Source organism: Tiliqua scincoides, chromosome 8, assembly GCF_035046505.1.
Source record: "Tiliqua scincoides isolate rTilSci1 chromosome 8, rTilSci1.hap2, whole genome shotgun sequence".
In the NCBI taxonomy this organism is placed as follows: domain Eukaryota; kingdom Metazoa; phylum Chordata; class Lepidosauria; order Squamata; family Scincidae; genus Tiliqua; species Tiliqua scincoides.
In genome coordinates, this window is record NC_089828.1 from 32,049,905 (window position 1) to 32,072,159 (window position 22,255).

At 45.1% G+C, this 22,255-nt stretch overlaps 1 protein-coding gene and 1 pseudogene across 1 annotated transcript; one reads left to right on the forward strand and one right to left on the reverse strand.

Annotated features, from left to right (window-relative positions):
* Window positions 1-6,446: 6,446 nt before the first annotated feature.
* On the reverse strand, window positions 6,447-14,653 carry MEF2B (myocyte enhancer factor 2B). Its single transcript, XM_066635555.1, has 6 exons — window positions 14,600-14,653; window positions 13,942-14,145; window positions 12,997-13,084; window positions 9,299-9,438; window positions 8,505-8,512; window positions 6,447-6,747 (listed from the first exon to the last, which is right to left on the reverse strand). The coding sequence occupies exons 1-6, from the start codon at window positions 14,651-14,653 to the stop codon at window positions 6,447-6,449; spliced, it is 795 nt and encodes a 264-aa protein (XP_066491652.1).
* A 410-nt stretch (window positions 14,654-15,063) lies between these two features.
* LOC136659732 (5S ribosomal RNA) lies at window positions 15,064-15,183 on the forward strand (annotated as a pseudogene).
* The last annotated feature ends 7,072 nt before the right edge of the window (window positions 15,184-22,255 follow it).

The following is a 22,255-nucleotide window of genomic DNA, read 5'->3' on the forward strand; positions in this document are numbered from 1 at the left end:
GACACACATATGAAAAATGACATGCATACTGCATGCAACACTGCAAAAATACAAGCAAACCTGATGTGATTGTATGTATGATTGGATTAAGAGTCTTTATGCATAGTGTTTTACTGATGGGTAATCAAAACACAAAACCACACTACTGCCTCCAGATTCTTAGCTTTGACGCTCTCCTGTCTTTTCTTCTTCAAAAAACATCCATGAGCCAATGCCAGCTCATCTATGAGGCCATCTTTGATGGCTGCCTCAGGCAGCAGGTTGGCAGGAGGTACCCACTGGGCAATGCTTCCTGTATTGGGGATGCAGTCACAGAGGCCTCCTCAAGGTATGGGAACATGTATTCCCTTACTTGGGGCTGCATTGCGGCTGCACTGGTGCTGGAAAGTTGGATAGGATTGGGCCCTCATTTGCCCCCACTGCCCCTCCTCTCAACCCCTGGATTGGAAAAGGAAGAGGGATATGGAGAAGAAGAGGAAGTGTGAAGGAGAGTAGTGGGCTAGAGCAGGTAACTCCAAATTTTTCAGTGCAAGGGTCACATGGTTTATTTTACACATTTTCATGCCCCCCATCATTTTTGTAAATGAATGAATGAAATTTAAATGAATAAATGAGTTTTATTTGGATCTTTTTTGTAATTAGTATGATATGATTCAGAACAAAAGAGAAATATGACAATTACAAGGAAAAAATGCAGTGTTTAAACTGTGAAATGTTATATAATGAGTAAAAATGTCAAATGTAAGCAAAAACAATTATCAATTAAAATATTTTAAGTTGCCATGGGCGAGATAAAATCTTGTGGGGGGCTGGATAATAATAATAATAATAATAATAATAATAATAATAATAATAATAATAATAATAATAATAATACAGGTATTTCTATACCACCTTTCTTGGTCCTCAGATTTCTCCTTAGACTTTATTCAAGGTGGTTTACATAGGTAGGCTGTTTAAGTCCCTGTAGGGATTTTTACAATTTGAAAGAAGGTTTCTATCTTTAAAGAAACCACAACATTCAGGTGTTTCTTTCTTGATCTGGTCGCACATTCTGGCCTCCATCCTCCCATGGAATAGCTCGGCTCAGCTTGTCAGCTGCTTCAAGGTCGCACGGTGCCGGTGGCCTCGAACTGGCGACCTTCGGATGTTATCTTCAGGCAAATGGAGGCTCAACCCTCTAGACCAGACCTCCTGCTCTCCTGGATATGGCCCCTGGGCCATAGTGTAGAGATCATGGGGCTAGAGCACCTGAGACACTCCATCCTCCTCTTTGTTTTCCAATCCAGGAAGTGGTAGGAGCTAATGGTGGCAAGTCACGAGATAACAGGGGTAGTATTTGGAACACCACCTCAGGCGCTGGGAGATCTTGGGCTGATCCTGCCCAGAGCTCACTGTCTCAGATGCATGAGATGATCACCTGAGTGGGTAGGAATCTAGATGTTCCTCAGCTCTCATCCTCTAGTACAGCCATTTTCAATCACTGGTGTGCCACGAATGGTTCCCAGGTGTGCCGCAGGGATTTGGGAGAGGGTCATGTATTAGTAGGGCCATTGGGAATATGAGCCCCCCCCCGCCCCAGCATCATGGTGTGCCTTGTTAATGGTCAAAAAACAGATGGTGTGCCTTGACCATTTTAGTGCCTTGCCAGTGTGCCATGAGATGAAAAAGTTAAAAATCACTGCTCTAGTACCTATGTACCTGAGCTACATCCATGTCATCATTACCAAATGGACATATGGAGAAGGCATCCTTGGGAAATTCCACAGGTGCTGCAAACCACTTCTAGCTCACCACAGTCCTGATCCTGGATCACTTCAGGAAGCAAGGTCATTTTCTGGACATCAATGTGATGGACACGGAAACCATAAACACGAACAGCCTGTGCATTTCTGCCAGAAGGCAGGAAACCTCCAAATGTATTGGGCCATGCATTTCATTGGTTCTAACATTATGTGCAAGAGTCATCAATGAGTTCTGAATGCTGTTGCTTCATTTGTTTAAATTGGAACTCATTCAGAACTCTTTGGTGGTGTGTTACTGTTTGTCCCCTTCCCCAAGAGCTTTCTGGCATGCATGGTCTTTATCTCCTATTGAAGCATGATTGCACCATTGAAATTTATCAGGAGATAGAAGACTCTGCATGCTGGGAAATGACATGCCAATGGGATGAAAATGTCAGAGGCATGCTGAAGAGAAGCTGGGTCTTCCACTGAAAGCAATGGGAAATGAAAACCAATGGGAATAACCAAAAACGAATGAAATAACACCTCAAATGAATGCAGTTACAACAAATTAATTGAGCATAGGTAGTTTCAATAGTGAAAATGAACTGAATAACTCCATTGTTTTTCTTTTCCACATCAACTTGTTTTGGAAAATTATGGATCACAAAAACCATAGGTACATGCTTCCAACATCGAGAGGCCAATGGAAGATTTGCCCTAGATCTCCCCTAGCGAGTTTTCCCTAGATCTTCCCTAGTGGGTACCCTGACGACAGGTATCCAGAGGTAGACTGCCTCTGATGACTGGAGGTTCCACTAAGCTGTCTTGGATAAGTGGCATCAGTAGACCTCTCCTTCTCTGGGAATGTGGCTAATCCCCCTTTCAAGCCTTTCTAAACCAGTGGCCAACACCACATTGTATGGCAGCAAATTCCATTATGGCAACATAAATTAATGGTGCATTGTGTGATGTAGTTGTTTGTCCTGAATTTATGGCCAGTCCATGTCACTGGGTGACCCTGAGTTCCAGTGTTATGGGAGTGGGAAGTAAACTCCTATCTACTTGCTTAAGAAACCTCTCATTGTTTCCCCCTTGACTTTTTCTTCCGATAATCAGAAGTCCCAAATACTTAAGCTTTTCTTCAAAGAGATGGTTCCCCAATTCCTTGATAATTTGGGTTGTAACTTTTTCCAACCATGACAATGCTTGTGAAAGGATGACTGTTATCTCTGCACCACATGAAGCAGATTCCAGGCCCTGCAAGCATTTGCCATGACTAACCTGTTTGTCTGTAAGGCACCACAAGGCCCTTTGTTGATTTGGTCACAACAGCCGAACACAGCTACTGTCTGGAATATTTTTTTTTTTAAATGCCCCCATCAAAAGGTAGGACCAACTCTGGACAAGGCCCATCAGTCTACAAATTTACAGATTGAATAGAACACAACTAACTCAGCACATACCACCATCTAGTGATCAATATTTAGTACTGCAACCCTGAACCCAGACTATTGACTTGTGCATAAATGAGTAGTCCAGTTTCAAGGCAAGAATTTGTTTGGATGTGAAACCTAATCGAAATTATTAGCATTGACATGATGCAGAAACAGTCTGCCTCTGGGCATGTGAATGGACAGTGGCCAACACCAGGAGTTGATGTGTCCAGGAGATGGACCAGGACCAACACCAGGAGATGATGTTATGTGTTCTCACATAGTGCCAGAACCAGGGGACATCCACTAAAATTGAGTTTTGGAAGGGTTAGGACAGACAAAAGAAAATATTTCTTTACTCAGCGAGTGGTTGGTCTGTGGAACTCCTTGCTGCAGGATGTGGTGACGGCATCTGGCCTGGATGCCTTTAAAAGGGGATTGGACAAGTTTCTGGAGGAAAAATCCATTATGGGTTACAAGCCATGATGTGTATGTGCAACGTCCTGGTTTTAGAAACAGGCTATGTCAGAATGCCAATGCAAGGGAGGGCACCAGGATGCAGGTCTCTTGTTATCTGGTGTGCTCCCTGGGGCATTTGGTGGGCCGCTGTGAGATACAGAAAGCTGGACTAGATGGGCCTATGGCCTGATCCGGTGGGGCTGTTCTTATGTCTTTAACCAATATTTTGGGTTGTGTTTTGGTAAGAGGAAAGTGGCAGTTTGGGACATTAGAGGACATGTGACCTGCCTCTGCCCCAGCAAGGGACCTCCGTCTATGAGAAAACAAAAAAGGTTTCTGAGAAGGGGGAGGTCATAGTGTTGGGTCTGGGTTCTTATAGTCCATGGACAAGATGCTATCAATTAATCTCTAGTCTTCTTTTAACCTTCAGACACATACAAAAATATTTCCCTTGAGCATGTACAAAGTGCTTTACAGTTTGTTCCAATACATTTTAGGTTAGAAGAAAGATGTTCCAGTCGGTCCTCTTGTTTCATATAGTCAGGCAATCTATGCCTGATTACACCAAAAGAGCCCTGCGATGAGCACAGGTGGAGGATTGCAGCCCACATAGATGCACCAGTGAAAACAGTTGTGGGAACTTATAGCGGATCCTCTCAGCAGCCTCTGGGTCCCAGTAAAGTATAATGGCTGACACTAGTCATACCTTTGGCTCCTGGTTACTGGAAGCACAGTTGAGAAAATACTTGTCAGTGTGGGACTTGAACCTACAGGAATGGGGGTGATGCACCTCCACTAAATTCTGGTCAGATATTAGGACTGCAACATCCAGCAGGAACTGCCATGAAGCCTCTCAGAAAGCAATAGGAAAGAACAGACATGTGATATGGCCCGATCATTTGACTGGTTGTCACGTGGGTGGGCCCTGAAGCACCACAGGCCTGGTAAAATCTATTGGCGTGTACTGGAGCTCCACCTCTGCAAACTCCAACTCTGATATGTGCATACTGAATGCGTGAAGCTGCCTTCCAAGGAGTCAGACCCTTGGTCCATCTATCTCAGCATCATTTGAATTGACTGGAAGTGACTCTCTGGGGCTTGGAGAGGTTTATCACAACACCTGCAGCACTTGGTCCTTTTAGGCAGTGGTGCTGGGAATTGAACCTGGAACCGTATGCATGTAAAGCAAGTGCTCCATCTTTGAGCTACAGCTCCCCACAGTTATATATAGCCAGGGGTGGCCAAACCGTGGCTCGTGATGTGATCTACACGTGGCTCTATGACAAACAATGTGTAGCTCTTGGAAATACGTTGGCTGAGCTCCTTCACAGTTATTATAAAAGGCAAATAAAATTTTTTCCAGCTTTATAATTTACCAGGTATAAACTGAGAGTCTACTGGAGTTCAAACATAAGCTTTATGTTCATGGTGAGTAAATATATTTAAGAATTTAAAAGCTTCTTAAAAATGTCAGCTCTCAAATCTCGCTTGCGTCTGAAGTGTAACCTTTGTGGCTCTTACGGTAAGCAAGTTTGGTCATCCCATAAATAGAATGAGTCAGTCAGGGCCGGCCCACCGCTGAGGCAGACTGAGGTGATCACCTCAGGTAGCAAATTGGTGGGTGGTATCCACATCTGTCCACCCATTCACCTGCACTACTTATCTGCTTCCTTTCCTTCCCTGGCTTGTTAAAGGAAGAGGGGGCAGAGCAAAAGAGGATGTGTGGAAAATAGAGTCTCATTCTAGTTCACCACTCTTCTCTGCACTTCTGTTTTGCCCCCCTTTTCTTTTCCAAGCCAGAGAATGGAAGGATAAGAGACTAGCACAGCCCACCCTGTAGTAGCGTGGGGGGGGGGGAAGAAAAGCATTTGGCACACTGCTTCCAACACCAGGAGGAATTGGGCCAGCTTTCTAGTTCGTCCTTCTAATTCTGAATGATCAACACTCACCAGAGTCTCACACAGAGGTCTTTCCTAGGCCTCCCAGCAAATGCTGAGCATTGACCCAAGAACCAGCTGCATATCAAATATCAATTCTGCTGCCAGACTATTTCAGCCCCTCCAATTGTGAACTTTTTCAGATGCTCACTAACCCAACTTCGCTTCTTATTTCCCTTCTGGCAAAATGTTGGTGTCAATGTAGCCGCAGGGTCATTTTTTTTCTTTTTCTCATCAAAGCACAAGAGAATTCTTTTTAATACAGCATGAGGAAAAACATCTGCAACTTTTGAGATAAAGTTTTCATTGCCATTTTTTTGGTCTCCCCCCCACCCCACCCCCAATCACTTGGTTTTTTCAAATCAGTTCTGAAGCAAGAGCCTTCCCAGCCTCTATATCACAAGCAGGGTGTGAAGACAACAGTTCTCCTTTATTTCTCCCTGTAGCTGGTATGCAGAGAGGCTGCTTCTGTACATGGAGGTTCTGTTTAGCTGTCACTGGCCAGTAGCCAGACAATAGATGTGAGTTTGTCAATCTTTTTTGAGAAATTCTAAGTTGCTGGCTGTGACTACAGCTTGTGGCAGTGAGTTCCATAAGTGAATCTTGTGTTATGGAATGAAGGGTTTCTGTTTGTCGTGCACCTCCAGGCAGTCAATTGTATTGGTCACTCCCCACCCCACCCAAATTCTAGTTTTACAAGAGGGAAGAATTTCTCTCTGCCCACTCTTTATATACCATTCATTATTCTCTATCAGTTGTCTCCTTTCTTCTCCCCCATCATGATCTACAGAGAGGAAGATTCATTCATTCATTCTCTTTCCCACATACATATAGAATGTTCCTCCACCCTATATATCCCAGATGTATGTGCAAACAAACTATTGGTCCCATTATCTCTGCCATTCCTCCACAGTAGGTTGCAACCGTGCTGGGACAGAGGGGTGCCGTTGTTCCTCGGCCAGGGGGCGGGAGAGGAGGAAGGAGTAATGATAGGCTTTGACATAATCCTCCCGGGGGTGGAGGTCCATGGGGACATCGCCAAGGGAGGGACGGACACACGGTGGGGGCTGTGGGGCAGTTGTGGTGCAGCTGACTGTAGGAGAAGCCCGCTCTGACTTGACATTGATGGGTGGGTGCAGGGGAGGGGAGCCAGAGGTCAGAGAAGACGGATCATTGATTCGGCCTGCAGCCCTGAAGGAAAAAGAGAGAGACATACAAGTTAAGAGTAAAATTTACTTAGATTGTAAGCTCCACAGGGCAGGGATCTATCTTTTTGTTTAGGTTACTCTGTAACATAACCCTGTAAATAGCAGTTTTATAATTTAATATACAAATGTTCCTCTATTGACCCTCCACAAAAAAGGCCTTTTCACCACTATGCTACACCAAAGTCCCATGATTAGCTGAGCTGCTGAAGCAAGATTGCACAACCAACACATTCTGACAAAGGGCAAATCACCCCACAAATCAGACCTCCATGACTTGTTGCAGAGTGCCTACTAATTTGGGATATGACAACAAGGGATGCAAAAGGCTGGTCTTCATTGATGCCATGCATTGTGCCAGCCACAAGGTGACAGCAAAACCCCACCAAAAACTTGAACCAGCTCCTTGGCCAAGTTGTGACAGGAGATAGCGGGCTTGTTCCGCCCCCCCCCCCCCAACAAGGAGAAAGTAATTTAAGAGCTTCCTGTAACATAGGCACACTTTTGGCGGCCTAGCAGTGTGAAAGGTTGCCTGAACGCAAACAGAATTAGAACTTGCCCCATCCCCCTTCCAATATTCTTAGGAAGTTGCAGGTCTCTGCCTTTGTTACTTTCTCATAGCCAACAATTGCCCTGCTTTATCTTACCCTAGTGGTGGGTGCCCAGAGACTGCCATATCTCGATGTTGCCAAGCAGCCACAGCACTCGCCTGAAGACCAAAGGGATGGGGGGTGCCATCCCCGGGGGCATACTCTGAAAAGCAATCCAAGAAAGCAAGCAAAGAGCAGGGTGTCAGAACTGGTGATCAAGAGGCAAGCAGGAAGGCAGGCACAGAAGTCAGTTGGCAAATATAAATAGCCAGTGCCAAGAACTCTGCTGAATAAGCAGGAGGCTGGGAGGCTATTTATACCAGACCTGGCCAAACCAGAGGCTACATACTGCCAGTCAGTCCCAGCAGCCTGAGCGGGGATCCTTGGGGGAGGGTGGCTTTTCGAGGTGGTTGGGGGTAAGTGGGGGGTAGAGCCAGAATTCGGCACTTATGCCACCTCTTTAAGTGGCACAGATCCAAGTAGACCCATTGGGGCTGCTGTGATGTTACACCAGGTAAGGGGAAGCAATTCCCCTTGCCCCAGGCTGAGCTAATTTCAGCCCCAACCCTGCCTTGGATGTGGTGCCTGCTCCAGGGCAAGTTAGGATTAGTCTCTAAGTAAGCAAATTAAAAGTTTACAATAAGTTTAAACATTTATTTAAAATAAAGAAGAACCCTCCTAACCCTCTCAAGCAGTTGCTGATCTGTTTAAAAAAAACTCCCCCAAATATCCCAAAGGCTGCTATCCTACTCACACTTACCTGGGAGTAAGCCTCAATGACTATCATTGTGAAACGTATATCCATAGTAGCCTGTTAAAATTACAGATCTGTAACAGTTCCCCAAATGCAGTCACTTACCGTGATAGCATCAAGTCTAATATATATATATATATATATATATATATATATATATATATATATATATATATATATATATATATATATATATATATATATATATATATATATATAAATATAACAAAATACACACTGAAATGAAATGAATGGGGACCCACCTGAAATTGGCTTGCAACCCACCTACTGGGTCTTAACCCACAATTTGAGAAACACGGCATTAGGGGGTTTTAGAATAGCTTCATAAGGGACACTAGGAAAAGCGGCTGCTATGAGGGACTCAACCTTGGACCTTACCTGACTGGCTGGAGGGAAGAAAGGGGTATCCTGGCAGTCCATGTCCTGGAAGACAGGCGGTTCCCGTGGCCAATACAGGACTCATGCTCTGAAGGTTGGGGTATAAAGAGCGCTGTGAGGAGATAACCAAGAAATCTTGGTCAGTTCTCGCAACTCTGTCTTGGGAGAGGTGCTTCTGATATACCAGTGCAGCAGCCCTGCTCCATTCCAGGTTCCTATGAAGAGCTCTAAGTGGTCATTTGAACCCATCCTGGGTTTTTATTATCATTTATGTAAGTATGGATTGATCAATGGATAGATACATTTAGTGCTAAGTGCTCTCATGCTGAGAGTTTTATTATTCTCTAATGTCTAAATTTCTGCCAGATTGCTCTTTTGGGGCATGAAGTGTCCCTATCTAGTTCCTCCATTTAATTTATTGCTCAGCTCTTAACAGCACTCAGTTCAAGCATCTGTGTTGGTGAGGTGCCAGCTCCAGTGTCCGGGGACCCCCTTGCATAATAGCATCTCCTATGTGCCTCCTTAACCTGGAAAGAGGGAAGGCCCTACACACCAGGAATCTGTGCAAGCCACCTCCAACCTCCTTAGGTCTGGACAATGGCAAATGTGAGTTTTTGTAAATACCCTATGCAAGCAGAAAAAGGGAGACTGCAGTTCAAAAACTAGCACTGCAGGACTCTGGGGGTGTTTTTGCCAAGCTTGGTGTTCCTTGCTGATGCTGCCGTCTTCAGAAGCCACTTCTGCATTCACGTCCAGTGGATACATGACAAGAGATGGACGCAAATGCTACTCACCGCCAATGTCATGTTGCCCCTGCTCACAGACAGGGATCCATCTGCCCGACGGGCATCAGCCCCCAGGTACAACGGAGGAGGAGTTTTGCTTGACAACGTGCGACCCAAGTTGCCATGTGAGAAGATTGGGTACCCAATACCTGCAGGGACAGAAATTGAGAAATGTGCTGGCTGAGGGTGGTGAATAGGGACATAGTTTTAAATGGTGATGAACCAGGATGGTGTAATGGTTTGGGAGTTGGACTTAGACCTGGAAGATCCAGGTTCAAATCCCCCTCAGCCATGAAGCCTCCTGGGTGACCTGGACCAGTCACCGTCTCTCAGCCTCACCTACCTCACAGGGTTGTTGTGAGGACAAAAGGAGGGGACTATGTACCCTGCTCTGGGCTCCCTGGAGGAAGGGCAATATGAAACTGTGAGGGTATAGATAAATTATTGCAGAAATCAATCTTGATGTGACTAAATATATGCCTTATCACCATTCTTTCTGTGCTGTGTTTTACTGATGCACACATATATACACACCCTGCTGAGCATTATAAAACACTGCACAAAGAATCCTGATATTTTAAGAAGATGGTTTTTTCCAGTGTTTTATCACTGTGCACATCTATAATTTGAAATTTAGAGTAGTGGTTGCTAATCTTTTTTGGGTCACAGTCCCCTCTGAGAGTCTGATGAAAGCTATGGACCCCCTCCCTTGAAACATGCCCATAAACACATACATAACATTTTATTTTGGACCATTAGAAGCTTATCCATTGACCCCATAGAGTCAACAGATCACTAGTTAAGAATCCCTGATGCAGAAGAAAGGAAAAGGTACATATAAATGGAAGAAGCTGAAGAGTGTGGCAAACCGTGCATGGATAGTGCCCTGTACAAAATTTGGAAATCTAAAAATGTGATTATATAGAGATTTTTAATGTAACTCCATGCCACTCTGAAAACAAAAGACCACCTAATAATTTAGAAATCCAGAATCCAAGAAGGATTTCACAATGCAACCATTTAGCTCTGGCCAAGCCCCACTTAGGACATACCTGATGAAAGGGGCCCTGGAGATCGCCCAGCAGGGACACCATGCTTGGAGAGGTTTGGCTTGAATGGCTGCAAACGGCTTTGTTGAAGAGGGGACCCTCCGGTGCTGCTGGTCCCACCCTCACTTCCAGAGGGGGGAGTTCCCATTGATGCTCCCTCTAGGCTAGACAGGGAAGTTGCAGACTGCAGACGGAAGGGTAGAGTTCAATCATAAGGACATACTGGAGGGTGTCAAGAGTTGAGCCTGCAACGCAGAGTCGGCCCATCCATGAGGCCAACTAAAGTGGTAGCCTCAGGCAACAGACTGGTAGGGGGCACCCAACTCTCTCTACCGACTTGCCTCCACTGCTTCTCCGCCTCCTTCCATTCCTTATACTGAAAGGGAAGGGCCTAGGAGAGGGGGGTAAAGAGGGTAATTTGTATCCGGACCCAGGGCAAAAAGGGGGGTGGGGCCCAGGAGCAAAAGGAGGAGGCCCAGAAATTTCCTGGGATCTGACATTTTCCTATCTACTCAGATTTGTTGCCCGTATGGGATGCTGGAGACATTACCATGACTGGGGATGCTGGGGATACTACTGATGCCACATGGGTGGGTAGACCTGGGCTCCAAAGACTTTTCCAGCTGTCTCTACCCTCCCTTCACCCTGCTTTGCCCCTCCCTGCACCTATTCTGGTCACCTGTCACCATCCTCCCCTGCTCTGTTTCACCCCCCCTTTGCAAAGGTGCCCAAAACAAATTTTGTACCCCCTGATAAAATTCCTCTCGGAGGCCCTGGGGAAGGGGGGGCAGAGAGGAAATGTGGAGAGAAGGAGAGTGCTGGAACATTGGCTAGTGGGAAGAGCAGAGCCAGCACATCATCGGGTAAGGGGGGGGGTCAGCATTTGACATGCCACCGCTTGGAGGTGTCAGGAGGTCTGGGGCTGGCCCTGTGGTAGTGGGTTCTACCCCGATAGCCAGGCAGCCCAATTTTATCTTGCACTGGAACAGGCAGGCCAAGTGGCCTGTGCTGTATCCAGCACAAGGTAGGTGCTGACTAGAGTGCAACTCGGAGTGAGGGGATCTTTTTCCCCTTACCCCAAATAACACTCCAGCCACCCCTATGGGGCTACTTGAATCTGCTCCAGTAAAATAGCTGGTGCAAATCTGAGCAGCCTGGTGTAATGCTGGGATGACTGGGGATGGGTGGATTAGAATTTGGCCTGGGCTGCTGCCACCGATCCCACCTCCCTCCCAGGCCTGATCCACCCACTAGTCTGCCCTTCCCCGCCCCACCCAAAAACACTGCCTCTGGTCCGCCCTCCTGTCATCCTCTCCCGCCCCCCATGCCGGCCTCCCTTTGCAGGCACAGAGACTGGATCTGGCCTTCTTCGGCTGGCACAAGTTCTTGCACTAGCTTCCCTGACTCTGGATTAGTCACAAATGTATTTTACAGCATGTTCGTGACACTCCTTGGCACAGGGGGTTGTGCCAGCCGAACACCGAGTCAGGATTGCGCTCTAAGGGATTTATCCTGTGTACCCCCAGTCTGCTTTGGTGAAAAATTAGAACTGCAGGGAGACAAACCAGAAAGCCTCTTAATAACAGCAGAATAGATCATCTGAGACCCCCAACCACTCTAAGAGCTTCTAGACTGAACATGAGACCCAGTTGGAACAAAGGGAGACACATTCTTATTATCTGTTATATATATGTAAAGGGGTGTTGGTTTTAATTCTGTGTATTTTGTTTTGTTGTCTGTGTCTAGCTGGTCGGATGACCGTAAATAAAGTATCTATCTTATTATCTGTGACATGGGTGGCTAAGCATCAGTCTACTCATGGTTTACTACCCCATAGTACACCAACTGGTTGCAAATTTACAAAACCAGAATGCATACTCAGGATCTCTGAAAAGTTATAGTGTAATAAATCTGGATCAAGCAATCCCAAGTTTAAAAACATAAGAAGCAGGCCTGGACTAAATTTTTATAGGTGAACAGTCTGAATTTAAAGAAGAAGAAGAAAAATTAAAGTTTCATTTTCCCTGGGACTTCCCAAACCCCCTCCCATCTTGATTCCCCCCACCCCCGCACTCTGCTTCTCTCAGCTTTGGTGCAAGTTTGGTATTTAGTTAAGTGATAGGAAAGGCCTCTACCTGAAACCCTGGAGAGCTGCTGATCTATTCTAGACAATACTGATCAAGATGTGCTTGTAGTTGGACTCAGTCGAACTTTGCCTGGTGATCTATCAGAAATTGGTAGAAAGGGTGATTTTTCTGTCCGGCTGTGATCTAACTCATAAGTTTAGTTATTAACTCATAAATTAAGTTAGCTCTGTCCTGCTGGTTCAGACCAAAGGTTCATCTAATCTTCCATCCTTTCTGAGAATCCAAGACACCATCAAGCACTAAGTTGTCCACCAGAAATTGGCCAAGGAGTGTTCATCCCCAACCTCCTGTTTACCACTAGTTTACAGACCATCTCTTTCCTTTTTGAGTTATGCTTCTGTCCATTTAAAACTGCACAGGAGTTGGAGTTAATGGTGGGGGAAGAGGATGAAGCACAACCTGTTGAATACCTGGGGCAGTCCAGGACAATGGTCCCATGCCATTTGCTTCCTGGAAAAGCAGCTACTCACACAAAGTTTGGGCCTTGCCAATGTCAGGTCCACACCCTCACCAAGCTGTTTCAGTTTCCCAGCAGAGTCCATAGTCTCTTCAAGATCCAGCTCTGGGCCAGTCAACCCTAAACCCTTTCGTTTCAGGGTCTACAAAACAGACATGGGAAAGGGTTGACATTTGGAAAAAAAGATCTGGAAAAAAAATAAATAACCCCCCAAACCCAAAAGCAGGGATTTCACATCAAATAAACTTATGAAGATAAAAATTTAGAGACAAGTAGATTTCTAAAATGAATCCTGGAACGGGAGCACAGTTAACCACAGTTTTCAGTTTTTTCTATTCACTAGAATTGTCTTTTGTAATTTCTATGACTGATAAGCACGTGTGCCTTGATAAAACACTGGGAAAAAGCAATCCTGATGTGATCATATTACAATATCCTTTTGTGCAGTGTTTTATTAATACGCCAATGTGTTCCTGCACATTGGCAAAACAACACACAAAAATACTGTCATACTTGATACACCTATACCGATCATCGCATTAAGATTGGTTTTTGGGTGTGTTTTCAACAGCACACTTGTGCACATTTGGTAACGCACAGAAGCAGAAAAAGGCAAAAATGAACTGAAGGAACTGAGAGCGCTGGCGGTGGTGTAGCTGGAGGGGGGCAGGGCACCCAGTCTGGCCGGGGCAAGCGGCCCCTCCCTTCGGAACAATTCCCAGCGGGGGGAGTAAAACGGAGCCATATGGCTCCATTTTACTCCCCCCGCCGGGAACGGTTCTGAAGGGAGGGGCCGCTTGCCCCGGCCAGACTGGGTGCTCCGCCCCCCTCCAGCTATGCCACCAAGCACTGGCACTCTGCACATGCACAGTGCAAGACTGAGAAATTTAAGAACTAGGTGTAGGATCAGTTTGGAAACCAGGCCAAGGAATCCAGAACTCCATAAACCAGGGAAAAATGCAGAGGATGGGAACTTCAGAAGCATCCCTAAACTTTCACCTCCAGGATATCCGAGTTGGTCCGGCTCTCGTGTGGCTCACTGTACTCTGTATACTTTAGAAGGACTTTGTCCATGTCTGTGCTGGCATACTGGAAGAGGCGGTTGGTGCTGTTGAAAATGATGAGGGCTATCTCACAATCGCACAGGACGCTGAGTTCATATGCCTTTTTCATGAGCCCAAATTTCCTCTTGGTGAATGTGACCTTGAAAGAGGAAGAAATAGCAGGGATGAATGACAGGCGATGGTTCCCTTGAGCAGAAAGGATGGATGCTCCGAACAAGGATTCACTGCTGCTGATGTGGACTCACAAGGAAGTCATCCAATGAACCCCTTTCAGAAATATTTAATTTCTAATTGTTTTGGGGGTTCTATCCCTTTTCCCTTCCTTCCTTACAGGCAGCCATCAGGCAATAATTAGATGTTGGAAGGAAGGGAAAAGGATTGCCCAGGACAATTGGAAAACAAACGTAACAGGAAAGAGAGCCTGTTGTTATTATTGCCTAATGAAAGAGGTCTGAGACAATTAATTAATGACTTCAATCTGCATCCATTCTCATCCAGATAAAAACATCATTACGGGGTAGAAAAATGATACTTTATTTTTAGTTGTGACAGGAGTTCAGTAGCTGCAGCACTGTCTGTGTTGCTCTGCGTACCTGTCGGTTCCTTTGGTCCACAATCCGACTGATCTGTATCTTTTTCCGGCCCATTACGGTTTGTCGAGAATGGAAGTTTCTTTGCGGAGGAAAGAAAAACAGTGTTGTGAACACATAGCTCTGGAACACATCAGAACCTGATAGGAGAGAGAGAGGGGGCAGCTCCAGGTGAAGAATTTAAACTGACCAGAGAGTCACAGCTCTCAGTCAAGGAACCAGGCAAGGTCTCAATTCAGTAAAAGGGGTCTCAGGAGCTCCTACACAAAGCTGTCTTTCCAATTATTCTTTGGTGGGAGGAGAGGGAACTTTGGCAGTTTCAAATCAGTTTCAAAATGAATCACCAAATAATAGAATTGGAATGAATCCACAAGGTCATCTAGTCCAACTCCCTGCCTGTAGCAAAAAAATTCTCCTAGACTCTGAGCTTCTCCAGCAGTTGCCTGTGGAGCCTCTGCTTGAAGGTCTCCAGCAGCAACTGTTACCCTGCACATGCCTGATCTTGTCTGATCTCGGAAGCTAAGCAGGGTCAGGCCTGGTTAGTACTTGGATGGGAGACTGCCTAGGAATACCGGGTGCTGTAGGCTTATACCATAGTCTTTCGAGACTGAAGGTTGCCAACCAGTAAGGCAGAATCCACCACCTCCCTCTGCAATCTGTTCCACTGCATGCAATCGCCCTGGAAAGTGTAAAGTGGCCACAGGGTGGCAGCATCCTCTCACTGAATGAGCCGTACTGCATTCAGATGGAGGGGTCAGTGAGAAACCGCAGCTGTTAATGCTGCCCCCAAATGCCTGCATTAAGTCTTCAAACAAGCTCCAGAACCAGACAAACTGGTATCTACCAGTTTGAATACATTACTGTTCATGTCAACCTGAAATGAAAACACCTTTAACACTGTTTATTAAATACACTCACATGTTCTAAAGGTGAACATGCTCAGCGATATAAATTAAAAAAAATGGATGGATACATTACTAGAACTGAAAATTTTTTTAAAAGTTAATCAGCTAGGGCAGCAATCCTAACCAACTTTCCAGCACTGTCATAAGGGCAATGCATCTCTGAGGTAAGGTAACAAATATTGCCTTACCTTGAGGAGGCCTCCATGACTGCCCCCCAACTGCAGGATGTAGCGCATGCCCCACTGGCACAGCTATGCCAGTGCTTGAAAGTTGGTTAGGATTGTGCCCTTAGTTAATAAATTAAAATGTTTCCAATCTATTGAAAAAGCATCTCCAATTACTTATATAATTTTTAGTATTAAGTACTGTACCTATAAACCCTGCAGATGGCACGTACTGTCTTAGAAGAGGCATGCCTCCTTCTCTCACATACTTGAAGGAATACCTCTTCTGAAATGGCACATACTGCGGCATCTGAAAGAACAGTACTAGAAGAGGCGTTCCCCCTCTCACATTGGAGAGAATGCCTGTTGTAAGATGAAGCACTCCTGTCACCCACAGGGTATGATATTTTTTTTCTAGAAAGAGATATTCCCCCATCTCTCTCCCAAAGGAAAGTCTCTTCTATGGTGCCACCTGCAGTGACATATGTATGTACTATCTTTAAGCAAATAAAGTATTTTTCGTTCAAAAAGCTTGCCTTATTCATATGCAGATGTATGAAGATTTAATTGATTCAGTGATCCATTAGCAAAGATTTGTTTAATCGGCTGACACATTAAAATATTTTACCACTAGCTTTTATGTCCATTTCATAAGTCTATGAAGCCACCTTATTTACAGAAGACAGGACACATGAAGTCTTGCCAATGTCACCAGTGAGAATCTGTTGACTGAGCTACATTTGAACCCAGGTCTCCTCCGTCCATATCCAACTCTCCAACTACTACCCTGCACTGCCTCTCTACTCAGAGCTGCTGTAGGACCCAACATTTGAAGGTCTCATTGACAGCCTAAGGACCGGATATCTCAAGCAGGAAAGCAAGACCTACACAAGTGACCAGTCCTGTTTCTGTATGAAAATTCCAAGTCTCCCTAGCTTTTCAAAATCCCTCCCGCTGCCTTACCTCACTCTGTTGTGCTCTCATCTTTGCTTCTGGCCCAAGAACATCGTGGACTATATTTAACCCATCAGAACTAATTTTGAAAGATGGAAGGAAATTATGACGGGGTTCCCATGACCTGAGGCCAGTGCCAATTTCTGCCGCCGCCCACGTAAGGCGCTAAAAGGAACACGGCCAGACATTTACAGAAACCTTGGTAGTGGGAAGGGGAAATTGAGAAATATTCCCGCGGGGAAGCCCCATCCCTCCAGTTCCGAAGAAGAGCATTTCCGCTGCAAAGGTCTGATTCGAGATTACAATTGGTGGCAGCAGTGACTTATCATGAGGACCGAGGTGGGAATTTCACCTCCGACACTGAGGCAGGCTTGAGGAGCTCCATGTCTATCCGGTGCTCAAATTACAAGGGTCTATAGGGGCCACCCCCCTACCTTTAGAGCATTGAGAAAGTTACAGTGAGGCAGGGGGGTTGATTTGGTTAGAATTGGTGTATAGCAGCTAAGAACCTGAGCTTCGAATTGGGACTTCCCAAGTTCAACTCTTGCCTTGAACTCACTTTGTGGTGCGAAGCAAGCCGCTTCCTCTCAGCCTCAGTCTTCTTCATCTGCAATATGGGGAGAATATTCTTGCTCACCTTACACGATCTGTACTTGGGTAGAGTTGGGCGCACTCAGCATGCGTTAGGCAAATGCTAATTATTCTTGAGGGGCGTCAAAGGGTGAGGCTTGTGGGTTTAACGAGGGGCTCCCAACCCTTCCCCCCCACACACACACTGCACCTGGCCACAGGCAGCACATTGTGCAACTCAGCAGTACATCTGCTAGGATTCAACATCGGACCCAGAAGAGCAGAACATGAAACAGGCAGAAAGTGGTTTCCTGACCATCTCAGCATCGCCTGACAAATTTCTTTCTGGGAAGTCCTTCCACAGTCAGCAGTCCCCGACATCCTTTGGGGTGGAGAGTGAACCTGTGACCTTTGCATACAAATCCCTGAGCAACAGGCCTACCATGAACCAAATAAAGTCACCTTGTATCTAATCAGATCATCGATCCACCTAGCAAAGGACTATCTGCTCCGACTGGCTCTCCTGAGAATGGGGTAGAGAGAGGCCTTTTCAAGTCCTGTAACCCAACATCTTTTCACTGGACCTGGGGAGGAACCATTAATACACCTTGACCAATATTATCCTTGACTTATGGATAATATGATTTTGATCTTTCAAGGTGCATCCCAGCCCTGCTGCTTGAGAACCTTTCAAATGGAGTTCCAAGGGACCAAACCTGGGATTCCCTGCATTCAGAGCTTGGCTTCTGTCCACTTTGAAACCTAGGAGGAGGATAAGAGCCACTGCAGGTCAGTGCAAGGTGAAATCCATGACTGTATACTCTTATTCAAAAGTAAGGTTCAGCATTTGATACCAGCCTGTACCTGAATCCCTGCTAGCTCTATAGGGTATACACTTGATAACGTAGGTAGGCAAAAGCTTATGTAAGGAGCCAGCTGGTTTCATCAGCCACCTCCTCCCAGGGAAGCTCATTAGAGAAGACAGGAAAGAGAACCAGGAGGGAAGGAGGGAGGTCTCCACTACAATACGTCTATGATGATCAATCATTGAATTAAATCCTTTAAAAAAAAATAATTCAAGGATCAGGCTGCCCAGTCAGATTAGGCAGAAAATATGTCAGGTTTCCCTGGGTATAAAAAACAGAGAGCATAGCAGTGCACACTGGTCAGCCTCCCAACAGCTTTCCCATACCAAAAAGTTAATAGGCTCTGTACGATGTGGTGCACGAAAGCCAACATGTACACATGGACTAGGTTAGCTTCTGAAATTCCCCTCGGAGTTCTGAATTACAGTACATGGTCTCGTTTCCCTAGTGGAACTGATGCATTCGAAATTCTCCATTGCTTTGAAAATTTGTACAAGGAGCACCAAGCATACGTGGTTCAGTGCAATTTTCTGTGCCTTCAGTTCATTAGCGTCTCCCACACCACATTGCCAATAACACACATGAGCATGGATGAAACATTCCCAAAGCAAACTTTCTGTGTGGTGTGTTGCCAGTGCTCAGGAGAGCAAATGCACATCAGAGGATCGTGATGCTACCACACATATGATCCTATTATTTATTTATTTTGGACGCTTGCGCCCTGCCTTTCCCCCACACTGGGGTGCCCAAGACAGCTAACAAAATGTGTAAATATACAATCTCATCAGAAAAACAATATAAAGTTAAACATTAAAAATGCCTCAATAACGTATAAAAAGATTCGCTTGAATAATTACCAAGATTGTGAGACTTTTCTGGGACAGGAAATCACTTGGAAGTTTGATTTTCTGTGTAAACGGCTTTGTGAACTTTGTTGTTCAAATGTGATATATAAATATACTTATTATTAATCATAATACATGCACATTGTTAAAACAGGAGGAAAAAAAACGTGTCTGTACATGTAGATGTATCAAGTATGGTTCCATTTTTGTACTGTGTTTTACTAAGGTGTTTTACTAAGGTGTTCATGTGTACATCAGTAAAACACTGCAGAAAAATAATCCGACACTCATATCAAGACAGCTTTTTTGCAGTGTTTATTAATGCACATTGGGAGCACCAAGAAGGGAAAAGATGCTGCTAGTAAATGGAAGGAACTGAAAACTGTGGTGGAAGGAAAAGGAGGAACTGAAACAAGGATAGTAATTGTGCAAAACAAGAAAAAAAACAGCAAAATTTGCTCAGTGTATTACACAGGACCATGCGCATTTTGCTGTCATAAAAATTAGAGCTATACCTGGGTATATTTGGGGTGCTGAATAAAAAAATGGCATTGGGTTTGCCCAGTTAGCTCTAGTTTTGGGGGGATGGCATAGCCACCATATATGCTGATTCAAGCAGCTTCCTTGTGAGGCAGCAATGGTGTTGGCTTCCTCATGAGGAAGCTGCTTGAATCAGCATACAAGGTGGCTATGCCGTACTCCCAAAACTAGAACCAATCAGGCAAAATTGATACTGTGTTTGGGTTCATCACCCCCAAAATATCCACATATTGCAACTTGGCAACTAAACAAAGTGTGTGTGCGTGTGTGTTATTTATACTGATTACAGAATTTGGAGTTCTTAAAATTTGGATTATCTGGTTGCAGACTTTTATTCTCCCCCTGACACAAGTATGCGCAAGATGCTCCATTTCTACATGGTAGAAAGAATATGCCCCTTGCTTCCACATGATTTAGACCCAAGCATGACAATTTTGACTCAAAGGTCAAAGGTCAACATCTGAAAATGAGCAAGGCTGGGGATTCAGCCAGCCTGAAAATGGCATCCTCAGAGAAAGAAAAGAAAAACAGGGTGATTGGTAAGGCATAGGCACTCTTGCAACTATTGTCAGGGCACTTCAAACCCTGTTCTGGAGTAGTGTTAGAGATCTTCTGCAACAACCCCTCTGGTTTCTAAAATCCAGGCTGGCACTGACCATGTACTTTCAAGTGAATCTTTGCTTCCATGAGATGCAAAGCAGCTTGCTTTATTAAACCAACCCTGAAATTCTCAAGAAACCTGTAGTCAATATTTTGTTTATCTGCAGAGGGGCTGCTTCTGTTGGTTGGCACCTGTACCATCAGCCAGCCCCCGGATTCATCTGCAGCTTTTCTCTTGGGGGTAGGGGAGAGGGCTGGGTGACCACCTGCCAGGAGATGGAAGACTCTGCAGTACATGAGGATGGTTGCATCTCTGGGTCGACATCCTAACCATCAGCCCCCACCCCATCCATCTGCAACTCCTTCTGCCTTCTCCCTCTGGAGGGAAAATTCTGGAACTCGGACTGTATCATCAGTTGCCAAGGGACAGAAGAGGCAACTCCATCATGCAGTAATATACACCTAATTGGGCTGTCTTTCCATCTATACAGAATTTTGTTGTGCAAGCTATTTCAGGAGCCAATCTTGGCTGAAAAGCAGGGTGTAACTCTACCACATTCTGAGCTTTTTCTACACTCCTGCAGAATCTATACACATGCACACATGGATACGGTACACGCAAGGGCAATTGGCATATCATAGGAACATAACAGAAGCCCATTCAAAACATCATTAAGTTGGACTGCCCTATTCATACAGTATCCAAACATATGCCCCCCAGAAGCCCCCAAGCAACAACTCTCTTTTGCTGTTGCTCTGCACAGCATCTAATATTCCAAGGTAGACAATTTCTGAACATGGAGGTTCCACATAGCCTGCTTGACTAACAGCCACTGGTAGATCTCTCCTCCATCACAAGGGTATCTAAGCCTCTTTTTAAGACATTGCACAGAGAGGCGGAACCAAGAAACTTCTAGAAACTGAAATGAGGTATGAAAACAAATATTTCTTGCACACAGCCTTCTTGGGAGTTTCAGTAACTGTAACTAGGAGGATTGTTCGGGAGGATACCACGGAAAGGCACCAGTTCAGGTGAAGACAGCCAAAGTTTTTAGGTTCTAGCAGAAAAATAACAATAGACCAATTTGAGTTGAATTTGGTCCCTGGAATAAAGGAAATAAGGGACAACAACAAACAGTCTGAGTGAATTTAAAGGAAATACATATTCTAATTTGGGGCAATCCAAACTAAAGAGACAAATCCACACAAAATTTAGCAATGGTAAGCAAGCACCTTAAACTACTTTTAAAAGAATTAAAACATACCTCCCTATTTGGAGGAAGTCTATCCCCACTAGATGTAGAGGACAAACAACGTTGAGAGGGGGGCTGTTGCCTTCATGCCCTGCCTGTGGGCTTCTCAGAAGCACCTAGCTCGTAACTGTTAGAAACAGGGTGTTGAACCCAGTGGCCCTTTGTTCTGATCTAGTGGCGTTCTCAGTGTTGTGAAATCTTTACCACCAAGGTGGGGACACACAAGAAAAGCCCTCCATAAATAATAACCCTGCACACAGAAAACCAGCACATCAGGGAGAAAGCTACGCTAAAACCTGATGTGCTAGTTTTCCATCTACATGGATTTTTAAAATATTTGCACACATGCGCACGCATTTAGTCATGTGAGTCTCCCCTTCCCGCCCCGCCGGAAGCTTGAAGTGTTACAGCACAGACACAGGTTTAGCACCTCCAGCAAGAACTAGACCTTATGTTCTCACATTCTGCCCCTCATTGTAGCTGAACCAGAAGTGTGCAGTGACGCATGGAAAAAAAGAACATGCTTCTGACGACTTTTCGCCCAGCCCAGAGCTCTCATTACAGCGCCAAGGAGGACGTTTAGAGGCTGTAGCGCTGTGAATGACCCATCACCGGATATAAGAGCATAAGATGTCCATCTTGGCATAGAGGCCTGTCGCTTTCACAAATGCACACACAGTTCTGTTAACCAGGGACCGATACACTTATGAAAAACACACAAAAAGTTCAATGCAAAATCCAGAAAGTAAGAACACCAAGATCAAAGACATGGTCTTCATGGGTGGACAAGACTATGGGTGGAAGCCTACCTAGCTTCCAATAAGCTCACAAGCGTGGTATGAAATCAACACCCTCCCTTGTTTGTCTGCAGATCTGGGTGTTCAGAGACAGACTTCTGCACACATAGGCTCTGTCTAGCTATCATGACTACTAGGTATGGGGAGATTCATCTAAGAAAAATT